At 37.5% G+C, this 18,445-nt stretch overlaps 1 protein-coding gene across 1 annotated transcript; it reads right to left on the bottom strand.

The window, feature by feature from the left end:
• Positions 1 to 639: 639 nt before the first annotated feature.
• LOC126379447 (zinc finger protein 91-like) lies at positions 640 to 18,231 on the bottom strand. Its single transcript, XM_050028204.1, has 13 exons — positions 18,001 to 18,231; positions 17,590 to 17,709; positions 12,822 to 13,097; positions 11,386 to 11,589; positions 10,180 to 10,346; positions 8,152 to 8,220; positions 7,520 to 7,654; positions 6,498 to 6,575; positions 5,246 to 5,404; positions 4,146 to 4,256; positions 3,091 to 3,202; positions 1,931 to 2,029; positions 640 to 1,250 (listed from the first exon to the last, which is right to left on the bottom strand). Exons 1-13 carry the CDS (start codon positions 18,115 to 18,117, stop codon positions 1,080 to 1,082), a joined length of 1,818 nt encoding a protein of 605 aa, XP_049884161.1. The 5' UTR covers positions 18,118 to 18,231; the 3' UTR covers positions 640 to 1,079.
• Between the last annotated feature and the right edge of the window lie 214 nt (positions 18,232 to 18,445).

Here is an 18,445-nt window from a genome sequence, read left to right as displayed (position 1 = left end):
ACTTTCGAAATAGCACAAAAAAACCACGGCTTAAAAATTTGAAATGTTGTCAATTCAAGTTAGGCCACATACCTCCGAAAATGCATTTCTCGGGAATGTGGGTTTCCTCACGATGTTTTCTTAACATGCACACACACACACGGTATTTTCGGTGATATTTTTATGTTGTGTTTGTTTTTTGTTTTGATGTTTTTGTAGTGTTTGTGTGTGTTGAATAAGCAGTTAGTGTGTTCAAATAAAACTATTCGTTCACTCGCAAAATTCATTAATTTATTTCAATCGTATCAAAATATCAAGACCATGATTCTGAGATGATATCAAGTGGAATTTTCCGTCGCAAAAGTATGGAACAGAAAATAACTTAAAAAAAACAAAAATTTTCTTGAATTTTCCGACTGAAAATTCCACTTGATATCAACTCAGAATCATGGTCTGAATCATCCCCCTCAGTATTCGTTACGGTGTCACTAACACCCATACCTACTTGTATGACTACAGTATGTACTTGTGCGGGGTGTAAGTGACATCGTAACGAATACTGAGGGGGATGATTCAGCTGATTATTCTGAGTTAATATCAAGTGGAATTTTTCATCGCAAAAGTATAGAATAGAAAATTTAAAAAAAAACTAAAAAAAAACATGAATTTTGCGACGGAAAATTCCACTTGATATCAACTCAGAATCTTGGTCTGAATCATCCCCCTCAGTATTCGTTACGATGTCACTAACACCCTGTTAGTATATAAAAAAATATTAAAAAACATATGTCTAAAATATTGAGAATAAAATAATTGAGATCCATAATTACGCTTATTTCAAATATAATTAATATTATTTTTAGCCGAGTCACACCCAAGACACTTCATACAAAACACCTCGTTTTACACAGACACTACACATTGACGTTATCGTACACGCGCATCTGTGTGTGTGACGCCTGACGCCATACGATTGAAGACTAAAGTAAGACCGAGGGGGTGAGGTAAACCTAGCTCAGCCGCTGGTGGGGAGCGGAGAGTTACCGTTCTATACGTAGTATTATTCTTTATTCTGAAGAAGACCACTTGGCCGGTGGAATCTATACTGGTACAGAGTCATTGTCAAGTTTGTCCTTGGCCCTGTGGTGCACGCGTCTAACGTGTCTCGACAAGCAGGAGGACCAACTGAAGCGCGCATTGCATGACGCGCATGCGTACGGCGTCTCGGACGTATGCTGAGCGTTTATGTGGTTCTTCAGTTTTGAACGGTTCTGGAAAAAAGAATCATCATCATCCCCCTAGAATTATCCCGTTAGTAACCTCCGTGGCCTAGTGGTTGAGCGTTCAGAATCAGAATCATTTATTCAACGTAATTATCATGGATAAAGTTGTTGAAGGTCAATGTAACATTTTTGAATTTACGTCATTTCGCAAGGTGTTATGGCTGAGGAGAAGAAATGACAAGAAACTGCAACACATCTTTTAAATCAATGAGGGTACATTACAAGTTATTTAATAACTAGAGGAACACATTCAATACCAGACATTTTTATCATTTAGGTAATCATTAATCTTATAATAGGCTTTTTTACATAAAGTAAGCTTCACGTGGGCTTCACGATCCGGAGGTCCCGGGTTCGAATCCCGGTGGGGACATATCAAAAAATCACTTTGTGATCCCGAGTTTGGTTAAGACATTACAGGCTGATCACCTGATTGTCCGAAAGTAAGATGATCCGTGCTTCGGATGGCATGTTAAGCCGTTGGTCCCGGCATTGGAACAGCGTGGTGGAGTAAGCTCCATACCCCCTCCGGTTGATTGATAGGAGGCCTGTGCCCAGCAGTGGGACGTATATAGGCTGTTTATGTGTATAAGAAAACCAGGTACGCTCAATCAATATATATATATATATATATATATATATATATATATATAATGATATATACTCACAGTATAAGCCTTCCCACAGTGGTCGCACAGGTACTCCGTGACATTTTTCTGATGGACGACTCGTTTGTGGAGGTATAAAGTCGCTTTGCTTTTGAACACCTAGAAGAATACAAAGAGTGACTTTCCAGGCTCATCATCAATTTAAGAGCCACGCTCTTGTCGGTGCAGCATATTCCATTCCAGTCTATCAAAGGCCAATTCCTTGACTTCTATCAGGGAGCTCATAAAACACTGTTTCTGTGATAAAGTCACATAAACTCTTTATTTTTCACTTTCCTTCCACCGACTGTAATTGGAATACCATTGTATTTAAGTCTATAAATTATGTAATACAAACTGGATTTAAAAAAAAGAAAAACATGAAACAGTAGGACTAGGGCCCTGTGCTGGGAGGTTTTCTGGCCACGTCTTTCCCTCAGCGTTATAGATTCCGATGTGGTAGTAGTTTTACAGCTAGTTACATAATATGTAATTTAATTTTTTGACGTTCAAAAGGCGCTAACTTTGTAAGCCAATTTAAAAAAAAAATATTTTTTATTTTTTTTTAATTTTTTTGAATCCGAAGCAAGGATCATCTTACTTTCGGACAATCGAGTGATCAGCCAGTACTGTCCTAACCAAACTAGGGACAACAAAGTAATTTTTGTGATATTTCCCCACCGGGAATCGAACCCGGGACCTCCGGATCGTGAGCCGAGCGCTCAACCACTGGACCACTGAGATCGTTACTTTTCACTAAAAAAGTAGGAAGGAGAATGCTACACCGACAAGAGAGTGGCTCTTAAATTATAATAAATAATAAATAAAATAAAATCTTTATTCGTTTTAGACAATATTTTCTTTTAAATGCTAGTTGACCCAAGCCCCCCTTTAAACTGGGAAAGTCTGTGTTAGGAGGCTTGGCTCTTCCTTATCTTAACTTACTTAATTAGTGACTTATTATACCAAATATGTATGTATTATATCTATGTCTTTCCTTAATATATATTTTTATCATTGTTTTATATTTTTATTTCTGTACTTAGTAGTGCAGATGGATGTGTGTGTGTGTGTGTGTGTGCATGTAGGCAATGTGTGCAGTGCATGCATACGTGTGCGCGCTTATGTATATTTACAATAAAATTAGTGTAAAATTAGTGATGATGACCATAGGACCGTACCTTCTGACAGTCAGGGCACTTGTTGACAAAGTTCTTAAGATGCTCCCAGTCGACGTGGTCGCGCAGGCTGCGCTTGTGAGGGAACCGCTTCCCACAGTCACTACACATGTACCTGAAGCATTCGTCATAATTACGTAGTAAGTAAGTAAAATGTTTATTTTTCATGAGAAATACAGAAAATATGGGTACAATAAAAACCCCACAAAACCAATTCCTCGGTTTGTCTGTGGGAGTGGAGTTCGCTTAATGTTATTATGTTTAAGATACTTAAAGTTAACTTACAGTTAAGAGATTTTTTGCATGAGATGTTTAAATAAAGATTTTCTAAATTTATTTATATTGCACTCCTGACGTATGTCGACCGGCAGCATGCTGTACAGATACGGTATGCGTTTAACACACATTCTATCGTGTGGGTTGTGAGGTGGAGTACCAACCTCATCAACCCTGGTGTCAGGGTTACTATTGAGCCGCCAAAGGCCCCTGACATGGCTCATGTAACGACTACTTACATCAGTAATTAGTAACCGGGACCAACGGCTTAACGTGGCTTCCGAAGCACGGATCATCTAATTTTCGGACAATCTGGTGATCAGCCAGTAATGTCCTAACCAAACTAGGGACCACTAAGTAATTTTTGTGGTATGTCTCCACCGGGAATCGAACCCGGGACCTCCGGATCGTGAGCCCAACGCTCAACCACTGGACCACGGAGGTCGTTACAACATTACAAACATATTCATTTCAGACATTGAACACATCCATAGGGGTTAGTATGAAAGAAAACTTAATAGCTATATTTTATCTTAATAATGATGCTAATTCCTGCAGACACCACCTAATTTTATCTTAAGTTATATCTGTCATTTTCTTACCCGCCGAAAAGGAAACATATATATATATATTATTGTTTTTTTTTATTTTTTTTATAATAATAATAAATACCTATTGTATTTGTATATTGTATACATTGTATACAAATACAATATTTTTTATATTTTTATTAGACTGTTTTTATTTGAAATATACGTATATAAAAATAAATATGCCCTTACTTAAAGTCGTTCTCGGAGACATGTTTTTTGCTGATCTCAAAGTGTTGTTTATACGTCGCGATGGATGAGAAGGTACGGTTACACGGTTCGCACACCAGGTCACCTTTGGCTCTGAAACAAATACAAAAAATCAGAAATCAGAATCAAATTCAAATTCAAAAATACAAAATCAAAAATATCTTTATTCAGTAGGTAACATAGTTACACTTTGAATCGTCAATTTTTACATAACGAACGTCTCATCCGCCTAAAACTACTGCAGCTTCTCACAACCTGTATAGCCGGTTCATTCATTCATCATTAGTTCACAATCATTTATTCAACGTAATTATCATGGATAAACTTGTTGAAGGTCAATGTAACATTTATGAATTTACGTCATTTCGCAAGGTGTTATGGCTGAGGAGAAGAAATGACAAGAAACTGCAACAGCAACTATTTTTTAAATCAATGAGGGTACATTACAAGTTATTTAATAACTAGAGGAACACATTCAATACCAGACATTTTTATCATTTAGGTAATCATTAATTTTATAATAAGCTTTTTTACATAAATTAAGCTTCACATGAGCGAGATTTCCTTCTGGATATGGGTGACTAGCTGAATGTAGGTGACTAGCTGGATATGGGTGTCCACCTGGATATGGGTGGCTTGCTGGATATGGGTGGCTAGCTGGATATGGGTGACTAGCTGGATATGGGTGACTAGCTGGATATGGGTGACTAGCTGGATATGGGTGACTAGCTGGATATGGGTGGCTAGCTGGATATGGGTAGCTTGCTGGATATGGGTGGTTAGCTGGATATGGGTGACTAGCTGGATATGGGTGACTAGCTGGATATGGGTGACTAGCTGGATATGGGTGACTAGCTGGATATGGGTGACTAGCTAGATATGGGTGGCTAGCTGGATATTGGTGACTAGCTGGATATGGGTGACTAGCTGTGGGCGGCTAAATATGGTTGCCTGACAAAAATCGCTTTAAGCGATAAGGCCGCCATTTGCCATGTACTAGTTAAGTCACTTTTATAACTATTTGATTGTTTTTTGACACAAGTAAAATTGGAATTGAGTTTGATTGGTTGGTGACTACTGACTTGGCGCGGTGGTTGTTGTGGTGGCGCAGCAGGTTGCCCCGGTACTGGAAGCGGGCGCCGCACTGCTGGCAGGGGAACACGTCCCGGCCGACGTTCACCGACGACTTGATGCCTTCGAGCCGCTCCGGGCTGGTGGTCTCCGGCTGGGATTTTAACTTCCTAAATGACAAATCAGATCACAAAACTGTTTAAGAATAAGAATAAAATAAATTTATTGCCAGTAACAATTTACATTTGCTATATGAACCATATTGAAGACTATAGAGAACCGGAGAGGAAATATGATTGGCCACCTGATACGACACGATTCATTTATAACAAACATTATAGAAGGAAAAATTGAAGGGAAGAGAGGAAGGGGTAGACCTAGGATAACATTTATGAAACAAATAAAAGAGAAGGTGCAGGTCGTGTCGTATCGGGAGGTGAAGGTTTTGGCGGGAAGAAGAGAGGAATGGCGGTTACTCCACCGACAAGAGCGCAGCTCTTAAATAGAGAGAGAGAGAGATATGAACTAGGTAATAATGAATATTGCGAATACGGGCAAAAGGAAATGGCTCAGCTTGTGCTGCGATGGAGCCATGCTATGGCGCCATCCAGCGCTGGTTTTCAGTCATTGCCTCTTCCTGGGATATTGTGCGGAAGTAATTGTCAACGAGGGCTAGAAGACATTCTGTAGTGTTTAAAGGTAAACATAAACAACCTGTACGGTCACGAGCATTAATACATACACTTTGGTACCACGTCACATTAACTTTTTTGGCAAATTGAACTGTAAGTCTCACTAAATGTCAAATATGTTAGTGCGACAGAGTCCTAAAGTGGGTGCATTATATTGCTCATGACTGTTAAGGGTGTTAGTGACATCGTAACAAATACTGAGGGTGATGATTGAGATTGTTCATGTAACCCAAGAGGATCCAGCTTTTATGGCGGGGGGAGCGCGAGGGGGGGGGGTGGTTTTTTTTTTTTCCTTATGCCCCTGCCGCACAAGATAGGCAGGGTCCTTATCAATGCTCCATACATAGTGTTACCAGGTTGCAGACAGCCTATCTCCGTAGAAAATTAGATAATATACAGCGGCCACCACCCAACCTGTCGCCCAAGGGAGGAGGGTCATGGAGGCCATCCCCCCTCCGCACTTCGAACTCTTTTGGAACTTTTTATTTCAAACTTCTTTTGCTTGTTTTTTTCTGGATCCGCCTTTGAATTGTAACCGTAACGAATATACTTTTGATTAAAAAAAACTCACCTCAATCTCAGTTGTATTTGGTGTTTGGAACTTTTTTTCAAATGTTTTTGAAGGCTCGATGTAGTTGTAAACGATAGTCTGCAACAAAAAAAACGGATTTTTTTTTTAATTTATTGCGGCTTTGGTTACAGGACCATTGGCCGAAGGAACAAATTAATGAACGGATCAAAAAGTTTAGATTTTTTTTCTTTTTTTTTCTGGCGGGAACGGAAACGGGACGGTTGCTTTCTTCATTGAATAATCTAAATAATCAATACGAAGTGGTGTTTTGTGGTTAATGATCGCATTAAGTTAGTCGGTAAACATTTGCGACAGTGTTATTATATCAACAGTGAGTGTGTCAGTATCAGTGTGTTCTTTGTTTAGTGACGTCGTAACGAATACTCAGGGGGATGATTCAGACTAGTGATGTGCCGGATCGTTAAAAATGTATATCCGCGGATACGGATCTGAATACGGATATTTAGTGTAAAGATCCGCGGATACGGACACGGATCTTTATTTTCTTATTCGATATTATTCGATTGGTATCGGCGCCCGCGATTTTGAAACGATAATTGACGTCTTCGCTCGCCGCAACGTCAGGCAGGACACGTTTTAACTTACATTGCGCGGGTAGTACTTTTGTTTTGGTTATGGTAAAACAATCTGAACGGAATTTTATAGTTTTTTATTTAATAATTCTAATTAATCACCTGAAAAAGATCCGTAAAAAGATCCGCGTGAAAAGTAACGGACACGGATACGGATTTTTCTTTTATCTCGGATATCCGCGGATACGGATACGGATATTCGGAACATCACTAATTCAGACCATGATTCTGAGTTAGTATCAAGTGGAATTTTCCGTCGCAAAATTCATAACAATGAATTATAATTATCAATAAATTATTAATTATTTTTATCGCGTTAACACGCTCTTTTGGGTCTGTTTTGGATAGTGGTGTAAATTAGCTATAAGAACTTGTAATAATAATAAATAAATAAATAATTGTATAATTATGGGAATAACATTCTCTCACTTGCAAGGTTCGCAGTAGGGCTGTCGTTTCTGTCCGCTCTTCACCTTATGAGCTTCTAAATGTTTGGTTAGTGATGTCTTCCATTTGAAGGTTTTGTCGCAGAACTCACACGGGAACGACGGGGCTTGTTTTGTACTGAAATAAAATAAGTAAAAATAATAATTTGTTTGTTTGTTTGTTTGTTTTGGGGTTGGTAATTCACCTCACAACCCACACGATAGAAGAAGAAGAAGATAATTTGTTTATTTCAGGCACTAATATTAATTATACATCACAATTAATACACCCACCCATAATATTCCATAATAATCATTAATAGTTAACATTAGTTATCATTAGTTTTGTGCAATAAAGTATATTTGATTTGATGTTGATTTGATTAATTGTAATAATGAACAATAATGATTAAGTAAACGATTCTTAAACACCTGCATGTATGAACCTACACAGCTTCGCAATAAATGTTTCTTGTTTGTTTCTTGTTTAGCTTAGAAATATTTATTATTTATTTATAGTCACTACTGCCACTATACTTTTCTTGATTGTGATGTTAATTTTAATCTTGATTTTTAATTTTAATTTCTAGTTTATAATTTTTATGTATTATTTTTATATATTAGATACCACATTACCTTTCATCAATTCCAGTTTGCAATTTCTGCACTTTCCCTTTTTTTAAATTTTCGTATTCTAAGTTGGATCTGAAATTAAAAAAAAAACACGTAAGCGTCTTTTTTTAAAAGTTCAGATGTGATTTTCTTCAACAAAAGCTCCATTTCCACGCCACGTTCCACAAAAAACACATAAATGGCGCTGTACAAAATCACCTTTAAATAAATAAAAATATAGATTTTATGAGTTTGTATACACATTTGATTAGTTTAAATTTAAATTTACATTTATATATTTAGTGAATAAACAGGTCACAATTTTATTATAATAATACAATTTGTCACATAATCAAAATAATATAATAAAAATAGTTTATTTCGGATATGATCCATAGACAAGCAAAAAACAATCTAGTGTTAGTGTGTGTTGTGCCTTTGTTTCACCTTCTAATTTAATGGATAACAGACATATGCATCTTTTATCTTTTTTTTGGGTATAAATGATGACCCTTGTTATTACACCCAGGCACAACACATTTTCCACCCATTATTATTCTGATCAAAATAAAGAGCAGCAATATAGGTACCAACATAATTCTATACATACATAAACAGCCTGTATACGTCCCACTGCTGGGCACAGGCCTCCCCTCAATCAACCGGAGGGGATATGGAGCATACTCCACCACGCTGCTCCACTGCGGGTTGGTGAAGGTGTTTTTACGGCTAATAGCCGGGACCAACAGCTTCACGTGCCCTCCGAAGCACGGAATCATCTTACTTTTTCAGACAATCAGGTGATTCAAGCCTGAAAAGTCCTTACCTTACAAAGGACAGTCTCACAAAGTGATTTCGACCATGTCCCCATCGGGAATCGAACCCGGACCTCCAGATCGTGAGCCTGACGCTCACGAACAGCCTCCGTGGTCTAATTCTATAGTACATATCTGAACTAAATATCTAGCAACAATTATTTCTATATATGCCTCTGCCTTTACGTTTTTTTTTTATAATAATTATGTACCCGAACAATGAGAATGATAATCATAGTAGGTAATTATAATTATCACGCTAAAGACATACAGCGCCATCTATTTTTTGGGAACGTAGCCTGGATTGCTTAGTACTGCTGTGACGGACCCAATTAGTTGTCCAGCTAGTTCCGCATGTAACCAACAGATGGCGCGCACAGCTTTCAATGCAGTCCTAGAACGCGCTAACGAAGTTTTCACAGCGCGACGCATATATACAACTTTCAACATGACACCGTTGGATCGTCGATTGCTAGTCACACTACCAACTTGTGGCTAGCGGGGTACTGTGCTCAGTTCAGTATAAGTCCCGGCAAACTTCTTGAGCATCGACCTTGACTGCGCACAACCGAATTTTAAGGTCTCTTTGGTGGTGCGGTACGGGGCGCGGGGGCGGGTGAGTCCGCATCGACCCCGGCTATTGGTAGATCAGTCGATACTTCCCCCGCGCACTATGTCTTCATCCCTTTGACTCCCGAATACACTTGCGTGCAGTGAAACTTTCACGTTTTTGTTATTGCTCTTTTGTTAGTTTTTTTTTATTGCTCATTTGTTAATTTGTTTTTTACATTGTTTTAAGTTTACGCGGTTATTATCATAATTAAAGCACATTATAACGGGTTGTTACCGCGTTTAAATGGGGATATGAGACTCCCGATATTATCGAGAAATATCCCGTTATTATGTGCTTTAATTTGTTTTATGTTTTTTCTTTTTGTTATAATAATATATTTTTACTTTTTTATGTTACTTTAAAAACGACTACGCCACGAAAAACTAACGTAGTTTTAACCTGACGATTAGTTTTTTATTCTATCAATAAACTGTAATAATATACGTTTAATTTTATTTACATAATCAAATAATATAATAATTGTTTTTTTTTTTAATGAAGTTAAGAAAATAATCAAAAGTTCATTTTTTTGCACGTAAGTGTACGTGCGCGAACTTTCCCCCACTACGACACTCGATGCTCAAGAAGTTTGCCGGGATCTATAACTTGTTTAGACTAACTCACCGTATCATATGTGTGACTTCAAAGTGCGTGGCAGCCTTCCTGCAGCTCGGGAACCGTCCGGCGCACACCACACACTCGTAGCGGTATATATGCTTGTTCATATGGTAGTTATAGGTCACCTCAGTACCGAAAGTGCACTCGCAAATCTTGCACTTTAAGTGTGAATGCTGGAGCGAAAGAAAAAAAAAATTTAAAAAAAATTACCCTATAGCACAGCACATATCCCCTCCCCCCCCCCCCCCCCCTCCAAAGGGTTAGGTTGAAGGTGTATAGTATATACAGTCATGAGCAATATCATGTACCCACTTTAGGACTCTGTCGCACTAACATATTTGACATTTAGTGAGACTTACAGTTCAATTTGTCAAAAAAGTTAATGTGACATGGTACCAAAGTGTATACATGTTAATGCTCGTGACTGTACATGCACTCCTCGCCACTATGTTGAAATCACATACGGGGCGAGCCTACTGTCATTAACCGGGCACAAATCCTATAAATCACGCGATATCAATCGCCAAAAAAAAAAAATTAAGCTGTTGGTCCCAGCTATTAGCCGTAAAAACATCTCCACCAACCTGCAGTGGAGCAGCATGGTGGAGTATGCTCCGGGTGATTGAAGGAAGCCCTGTGCCCATTAGTCTTCTTCTTCTATCGTGTGGGTTGTGAGGTGAATTACCAACCTCTACAACCCTGGTGGCAGGGTTATTATTACGCCACCAGAGGACCCTGACATGGCTCATGTAACGACTACTTACTTACATCAGTAAGTAGTAACCGGGACCAACGGCTTAACGTGCCTTCCGAAGCACGCATCATGTACAATCAGGTGATCAGCTTGTAATGTCCTTACCGAACTACGGATCACAAAGTGATTTTCGTAATATGTCCCCACCGGGATTCGAACCCGGGACCTTCGGATCGTGATCCCAACGCTAAACCACTGGACCACGCAGATCGTTAGTACCTATATATGATGTTTATGTTATATAAAACTGCTTACCATAATTAAAGCACATAATAACGGGTTCTTACCGCGTTTAAATGGGAATATGAGACTCCCGATATTTCGACACTGTTGCAAGTGCCATGATCACGGGATGACCGATGAGATTGGAGTGGAGTAGGTAGATCCATAATTTTCTTTTATGTGCTTTAATTATGATAATAACCGCGTAAACTTAAAACAATGTATAAACTGCTTACCGTTTCGTGTTTTATCCGAATATGATCTTTCAAATCGTCGGAATTTGGAAAAGATAGTATGCATTGCTCGCATCGAAACAACGCATTGACATAATCTTCTTCTGACCGGAGCGATCCTCTCTCTTTCTCTATGTCTTTCTCTGTCAACTCTATTACTCTGTACGTGCACTCTTCCGCCTTTGAGACTGTTTTGTCAACTTTATCCTAAAAACATTAAAGTTATTCATCATCACCCTAGCGTTATCCCGTTTTTCACTAGGGTCTTACTAACTTGAAGATTTGACAGGTCCGGTTTTTTACAGAAGCGACTCCCTGCCTGACCTTACAACCCGCGAAGGGAAAACCAGCTCAATACAGGTTAGGTTAGAGGTTGGGTCATAAACAGCCTATATACGTCCCACTGCTGGGTACAGGCCTCCCCTCAATTAACCGGAGGGGGTATGGAACATACTCCACCACGCTGCTCCAATGCGGGTTAATGGAGGTGTTTTTACGGCTAATAGCCGGGACCAACGGCTTAACGTGCCCTCCGAAGCACTGAATCATCTTACTTTTTCGGACAATCCGGTGATTCAAGCCTGAAAAGTCCTTACCAAACAAAGGACAGTCTCACAAAGTGATTTCGACCATGTCCCCATCGGGAATCGAACCCGGACCTCCAGATCGTGAGCCTAACGCTCTAACCACTAGACCATGGAGGCTGTTCTGCCATTAATTGGACATAAATCCTGGAAACTACGAGATATCAATTATCTGTGTTCCAAACATGAATTCAATAAAATAAAGAAAATAATCACTGTGGTCTCAACTAAGACAGGTAACAGCTGTTATTACTGGTCACGGTGCCTTCAACAAACATCTGTTCACACTAGGTGTCACTGTCTAGGTGTCCCCCTATGCAGAGCCTGCATGGAGGCGGAGGAGACAGCGGCTCATGTTCTACTGGAGTGTGGAGGAGTCGCCAACTACCGGGCCAAGCACCTCGGCCTGACGGGGTGCCTCCCTGAGGTGGTCAGCAACGTCAAAGGACTGTTAGACTTCCTTGGGGAACTAGGCTGGCTGGAGTAATCCAGCCGTTTCAGGTATCACGCAAAATAGGCGCACAGACGTCGAGTTGCGGAAACCGGGCCGCGAATACCAATACCAATACCAATCACTGTGGTCCTGTAGTGCTTGCTTCTCAAATGAGGAGCATCAGTTCGAACTGTGGTGCCGGTCTTCACCAATGTGTCATTAATTTATCCTAAGTGCAGTTTCTTTCACAGTTAGCTCGACCATTAAAGCCTGATACTGCTCACCACCTATCACGTTGGTCTAACAGAGAGCTTGGTGAAGCGTGGGTACTTAGTTCATCTTGTGATGGATGCACCTCGACTAGCCCAATGTGGTTAGTCGTGAACTTATGTTATGTTATGTATTGAATAAAAACAACTAACCTCATTCTTCTCAATAACAATCTCTGTTTCTTGTTTTAAATCTTTCTTCTTTTCAATATCAACATCGTACACACAATCAAGGAAGTCCAAAGCAGTATTATCCGCATAATCGTCACCGTCACCGTTGTCTAATTCTTCTTTTATTCCACCAATGTTATATTCTTCTGTTTTTATAACTTCATATTCTGTGAAGTTTGTGTTTTCAGAAGTTGCTGGTATGTGGATGTTAAAGAGTTTGTGTGTATGCAGATTTGATATGCCTTTATTTGGTACTGGCTGGAAATGGGGAAATAAATATATAATAAAAACATTTTTGTTCCTTTTTTCATAAAAGGAGAATGGGCGAATCTGGTCCAAGAACCTCCACTGATGAGACTTATATGTAATGAAAGCTTATGCTTTCTCTATGAATCTGGCAAAGTTCTATCAGATTCTGTCCCGGGGTTCTTTTTTTACGGCCATGTTTGTCCTGGCTAAAAATGTGATAAAATACAGTGGGAGCTAAAATCGGCTCAAGATTTGTTGCTGGATAACTAAGTCTACATAAATAATTATGTATCATATTGTATATCATTTTAAAGAGGATCTTTTCCAGAATCCGAAACATAAAAAAAAAAACAAAAAAGTCTTTATGTAAGCGAATTATAGTCAATTTGCATCTGCAGCGCCATTGTTTCTCGGTAGCTAAGTTCAAGTTTCATGCTTTTTACCCCTTCCAAAAGTATCTTACCGATTTTTTTATATTGCTTCCGGAATTTGATCTGAGTGATAATAACAAGAAAAATAAATAGACACCTCTCCGATAGAGACCGGCTAAGCTATTGCCTATTGCAAGAAATCGTCATCATTAGCAAGTCATTACGGTATTGCATATTATAAGCTTATCAGCAACTTGGAACTTGGTCCAAGAACCTCCACTGGTGAGACTTGCATGTAATGATAGCTTATACTTGTCCTATGATTCTGGCAAAGTTCTATCAAACTCTGTCCTAGGGTTTTTTTACGGCCATGTTTGTCCTGAGTGTACAGTAGTGGACTGCAAAATCACCTCAGGATTTGTTGTCAAAAAACTATTTAACTAAGTCTATATACATAATTATATATCATAATGTATATCAATTTTAAAGGGGAAGGTTATCAGAATCAGAAACACAAATAAACAAATGCATTAAGTATGTAAACGACTTTTAGCCAACTCACGTCCGCAGCACCATTTTTCTCAGCAGCTACGTACGAGTTTCGCGCCTTCCAACCTTTCCAAAGAAGCCCAATCATTTTTTCCTTCTTCTGATATTGCATTCTTAACCTGACAAGACTAAGTGACAACAACAAGAAAAATAGATACCATTCCGATAGAGGCCGCGTAAGCTATGGACCTATTGCAAGATAACGTACTCAAAGGCTAGTCATTATAATCCAACAGACGTAACATGATTAGAATGCGGGAGGACGCAAATGTAGTATGTTTTCTTTCACCACAATCTTGTTTTATTAATCCAGGCTTATATCTTGTCTTATAAACAATGCCGAATGGTATAACAAACGTATCGTAAACGTAAGGTTGCCTGGTAGTAATTGCTACCTTGGCAATAAAGCCGCCTTTTGCACCAGTTATTGCCTGAACTTGTTTAATAAATGTGTTTCTTTTGTATACAATAGAGTCATTGTATTGCATAAATAAAAAAAAATAAAAAATAAAAAATAAAAATGTTTATTTCTTTATCTTAGTTATTTTACATTATCAGGTGCACGGAGGCTCCATTTAAGCAACGATTTGCTTGTGATAGGAAACTCCGCTCTTCTCTAACTAGATTTGGATCTTGATTAGAATGACTTATTTCTTGTTTCTCTCGTACTAAGCTGTATACTGTTAGTGTTAAAGAGACACATATTTCGTCTCTTTCGCATAAGGCGATGTAAGTACTACATTTCCGTCCCGCCGCATTCTAATCATGTTACGTCTGTTGGATGATAATGACTAGCCTTTGAGTAAGTTATCTTGCAATAGGTCCATAGCTTACGCGGCCTCTATCGGAATGGTATCTATTTTTTTTTTCTTTGTTGTCACTTGTCAGGTTAAGAATGCAATATCAGAAGAAGGAAAAAATGATTGGGCTCCTTTGGAAAGGTTGGAAGGCGCGAAACTCGTACGTAGCTGCTGAGAAAAATGGTGCTACGGACGTGAGTTGGCTAAAAGTCGTTTACATAATGCATTTTTTTATTTGTGTTTCTGATAACCTTCCCCTGTAAAATTGATATACATTATGATATATAATTATGTATATAGACTTAGTTAAATAGTTTTTCGACAACAAATCCTGAGGTGATTTTGCAGTCCACTACTGTACACTCAGGACAAACATGGCCGTAAAAAAACCCTAGGCCAGAGTTTGATAGAACTTTGCCAGAATCATAGGACAAGTATAAGCTATCATTACATGCAAGTCTCATCAGTGGAGGTTCTTGGACCAAGTTCCAAGTTGCTGATAAGCTTATATGCAATACCGTAATGACTTGCTAATGATGACGATTTCTTGCAATAGGCAATAGCTTAGCCGGTCTCTATCGGAGAGGTGTTTATTTATTTTTCTTGTTATTATCACTCAGATCAAATTCCGGAAGCAATATAAAAAAAAAACGGTAAGATACTTTTGGAAGGGGTAAAAGGCATGAAACTTGAACTTAGCTACCGAGAAACAATGGCGCTGCAGATATAAATTGACTATAATTCGTTTACAAAAAGATTTTTTTGTTTTTTTTTTACGTTTAGGATTCTTGAAAAGATTCTCTTTAAAATGATATACAATATGATACATAATTATTTATGTAGACTTAGTTATCCAGCAACAAATCTTGAGTCGATTTTAGCTCCCACTGTATTTTATCACATTTTTAGCCAGGACAAACATGGCCGTAAAAAAAGAACCCCGGGACAGAATCTGATAGGACTTTGCCAGAATCATAGGGAAAGCATAAGCTTTCATTACATATAAGTCTCATCAGTGGAGGTTCTTGGACCAAGTTTCATACAAAAGTGCCCATTGTCATTTTCTACTTAAAAATAAAAATAAATTTAATATTAATTCAATTAATTCAAGTTGTTATAACTCCCGGCAAACTTCTTGAGCATCGAGTGTCGTAGTGGGGGAAAGTTCGCGCACGTACACTTCCGTGCAATAAAATGAACTTTTGATTATTTTCTTAACTTCATTAAAAAAAAACTAATTATTATATTATTTAATTATGTAAATAAAACTAAACTTATATTATTATAGTTTATTAAAACTTATATTATATTATTATATTTAATAAAAAACTAATCGTCAGGTAAGTATAATATTCCTTCCATGAGGTTGAAACCAGCAATACCAGAGCTAGTGCTAGGTTTTGGATCTGTAGACATAGACCTCGTGCTAGTAACTAATTCTTAAACTTAAAAAAATGAGCAATAACAAAAAAATCCAACAAAAGAGCAATCACAAAAACGTGACAGTTTCACTGCACGCAAGTGTATTCGGGAGTCAAAGGGACGAAGACACAGTGCGCGGGGGAAGTATCGACTGATCTACCAATAGCCGGTCAATGCGGGAGTCACCCACCCCCGCGCCCCGTACCGCACCACCAAAGAGATCTAAAATTCGGTTGTGCGCAGTCAAGGTCGATGCTCAAGAAGTTTGCCGGGACCTATACAAATACTAGAAATATTTTCATTTTTCTATTAATTTGGCCTAAAATGTAAATTTTATTGTTTCTTAAAATTTTTGTTTTTAGATGTAGGGCATTTTTGTTTTTAAAAATAGATTAGAATTTGTTCTAATTAGTAAACAATCATCATGTCTTTGTCTTTTTGTCTCCCTATCCATCCATAGGGAAGGCCCGTGCCCCAGCAGTGGGGACGTTAATGGGCTGGTGATGATGACGATCATGTCTTATAAGGAAGATCAAACAGTGACAAAAGTTTTCTTTTTTCTATTTAACTTATTTATGAAATATATTAAAGAAAAATGTAATAATAAGGGTGACATTTTGTCACATTTTACTATGACATCTTGATGACATCACAGTGTGCTTTTTCATACAAAATCCATAGTAATTTCGTGTTTTGACGTTTGGTAAAAAGTGACTCATATGGATTTGCCTCCTAAATCTTAATTGTTGTAGAGAGAAAATTTATTTGGTAAATTATTTTAAGAATTTTTATGTTATTTGTATTGTTCTTTTTATAATGTTTTATCACACTTTTATTTTATTTATTTATTTATGTACCTATTTTATGTACTTTTTTAATAACAATCCCTGAACAACATTGTGTAATGGTGTCCTTTTATAAAGTGATGATTTGATCATCATTAAACACTCTAAACTATGAGGCTGGCATAGCCACCAAGAGTGGCTCAAGCCTTGATAAAAAAAATATATTTTATTTTATATTAAACTTAACTGATGCTCTGGATCAACAACTTCCACATTTATAATATTAGTATGACTGTACTGTTATTTAATACAACATAACAGTACCTATTATATGGTCGTAAGGCCCAAAGTTCTTTTAAAATCCAAATCCCATTGTTTAACTATTGTGTCTGGAAATCCGGGCCTTACGAGGATAATGTAACATGATCTCACAATCTCAAAATTCTCGTGGTCACATCCATATTAACCACAACATTCAGCGTTATAGACCCCAAATGGCACTACCTATCCCGATCACTGCTAATCATACTATGTTTTAAGGTGCATAGTAAATATGTGTGAATTAGTATACTACCTTTGAACCATATTTTTTAAGTTTTTTATGGTTGATCTGTGCCTGCGTCTTGAATCTGTTAAATTTTCTGACGAGTGCCTCACATTCCCAGCATAGTAATACAGAGGATTCTTGAGGAACCTGAAATAGTTTAATTTCAAACAGTTTTTCTTAAATAAGGGCTACCATTTCTTGTTTTTTTTTTCTAAAAAAGAACTTTTAAAAAGAAAATAACTAGCAACTTTCTCCGTGTATGTGGACATATGTTATCTAAGCAACACTATTTTTTATTGATTTTATTTAGTAACTTGTGTATACATTGTAAGATGTCACTTTAGAATAGAAAAACTAATACTATAACTAATAAAATCTCATGAAAAAAATGTCGTTTCATTCGTCTGTATAGTATAATATTTAACTTGTATAACTTACCGACGGTTCATTAATTATTTGCAAAAAACATTGTTTTTTTATATCATTGTTTAGAACCGTAAGTTTTCGGTCTGCAATAAGACACCCATGACAAATTTTCTGCTGAGACACTTCCATTTTAAATACTTATCTCAATAAAACTTATATTTTACGCCATTAATAAGTTTTTCATTTACAAAACTCAAAAATAAACATAAATATTTTCGGTGGAACGCTGCATCGTTCGGCCATTATTATTATCGAGATTCGAGATTGAAACAAAACGTAACGTCACAGATATATATTAACGCAATTTTGGACATTTAGACTTTTACCTTTTATTATTGATCCCGTAATACAAATAATATTTAAGTTTCATTTAAAATGAAATTTATCTTTTTGATACTTTTATTGTTTAATAGATTAGTTTTAAAAAAAATATATATTTTTGCTAGAATTATAACAA

Source organism: Pectinophora gossypiella, chromosome 29 (genome assembly GCF_024362695.1).
Source record: "Pectinophora gossypiella chromosome 29, ilPecGoss1.1, whole genome shotgun sequence".
Classification (NCBI taxonomy): Eukaryota; Metazoa; Arthropoda; class Insecta; order Lepidoptera; family Gelechiidae; genus Pectinophora; species Pectinophora gossypiella.
This window is presented reverse-complemented; position numbering and strand designations above follow the sequence as displayed.

Excerpts from the sequence above, each read along its gene's own strand:
- LOC126379447 (XM_050028204.1), bottom strand. The coding sequence starts at position 18,117 with ATGGAAGTGTCTCAGCAGAAAATTTGTCATGGGTGTCTTATTGCAGAC. Across the intron at positions 7,655-8,151 it reads CAAACTGGAATTGATGAAAG|TACAAAACAAGCCCCGTCGT; the intron begins GTAATGTGGTAT and ends ATTTTATTTCAG. Across the intron at positions 6,576-7,519 it reads CCCTACTGCGAACCTTGCAA|ACTATCGTTTACAACTACAT; the intron begins GTGAGAGAATGT and ends TTTTTGTTGCAG.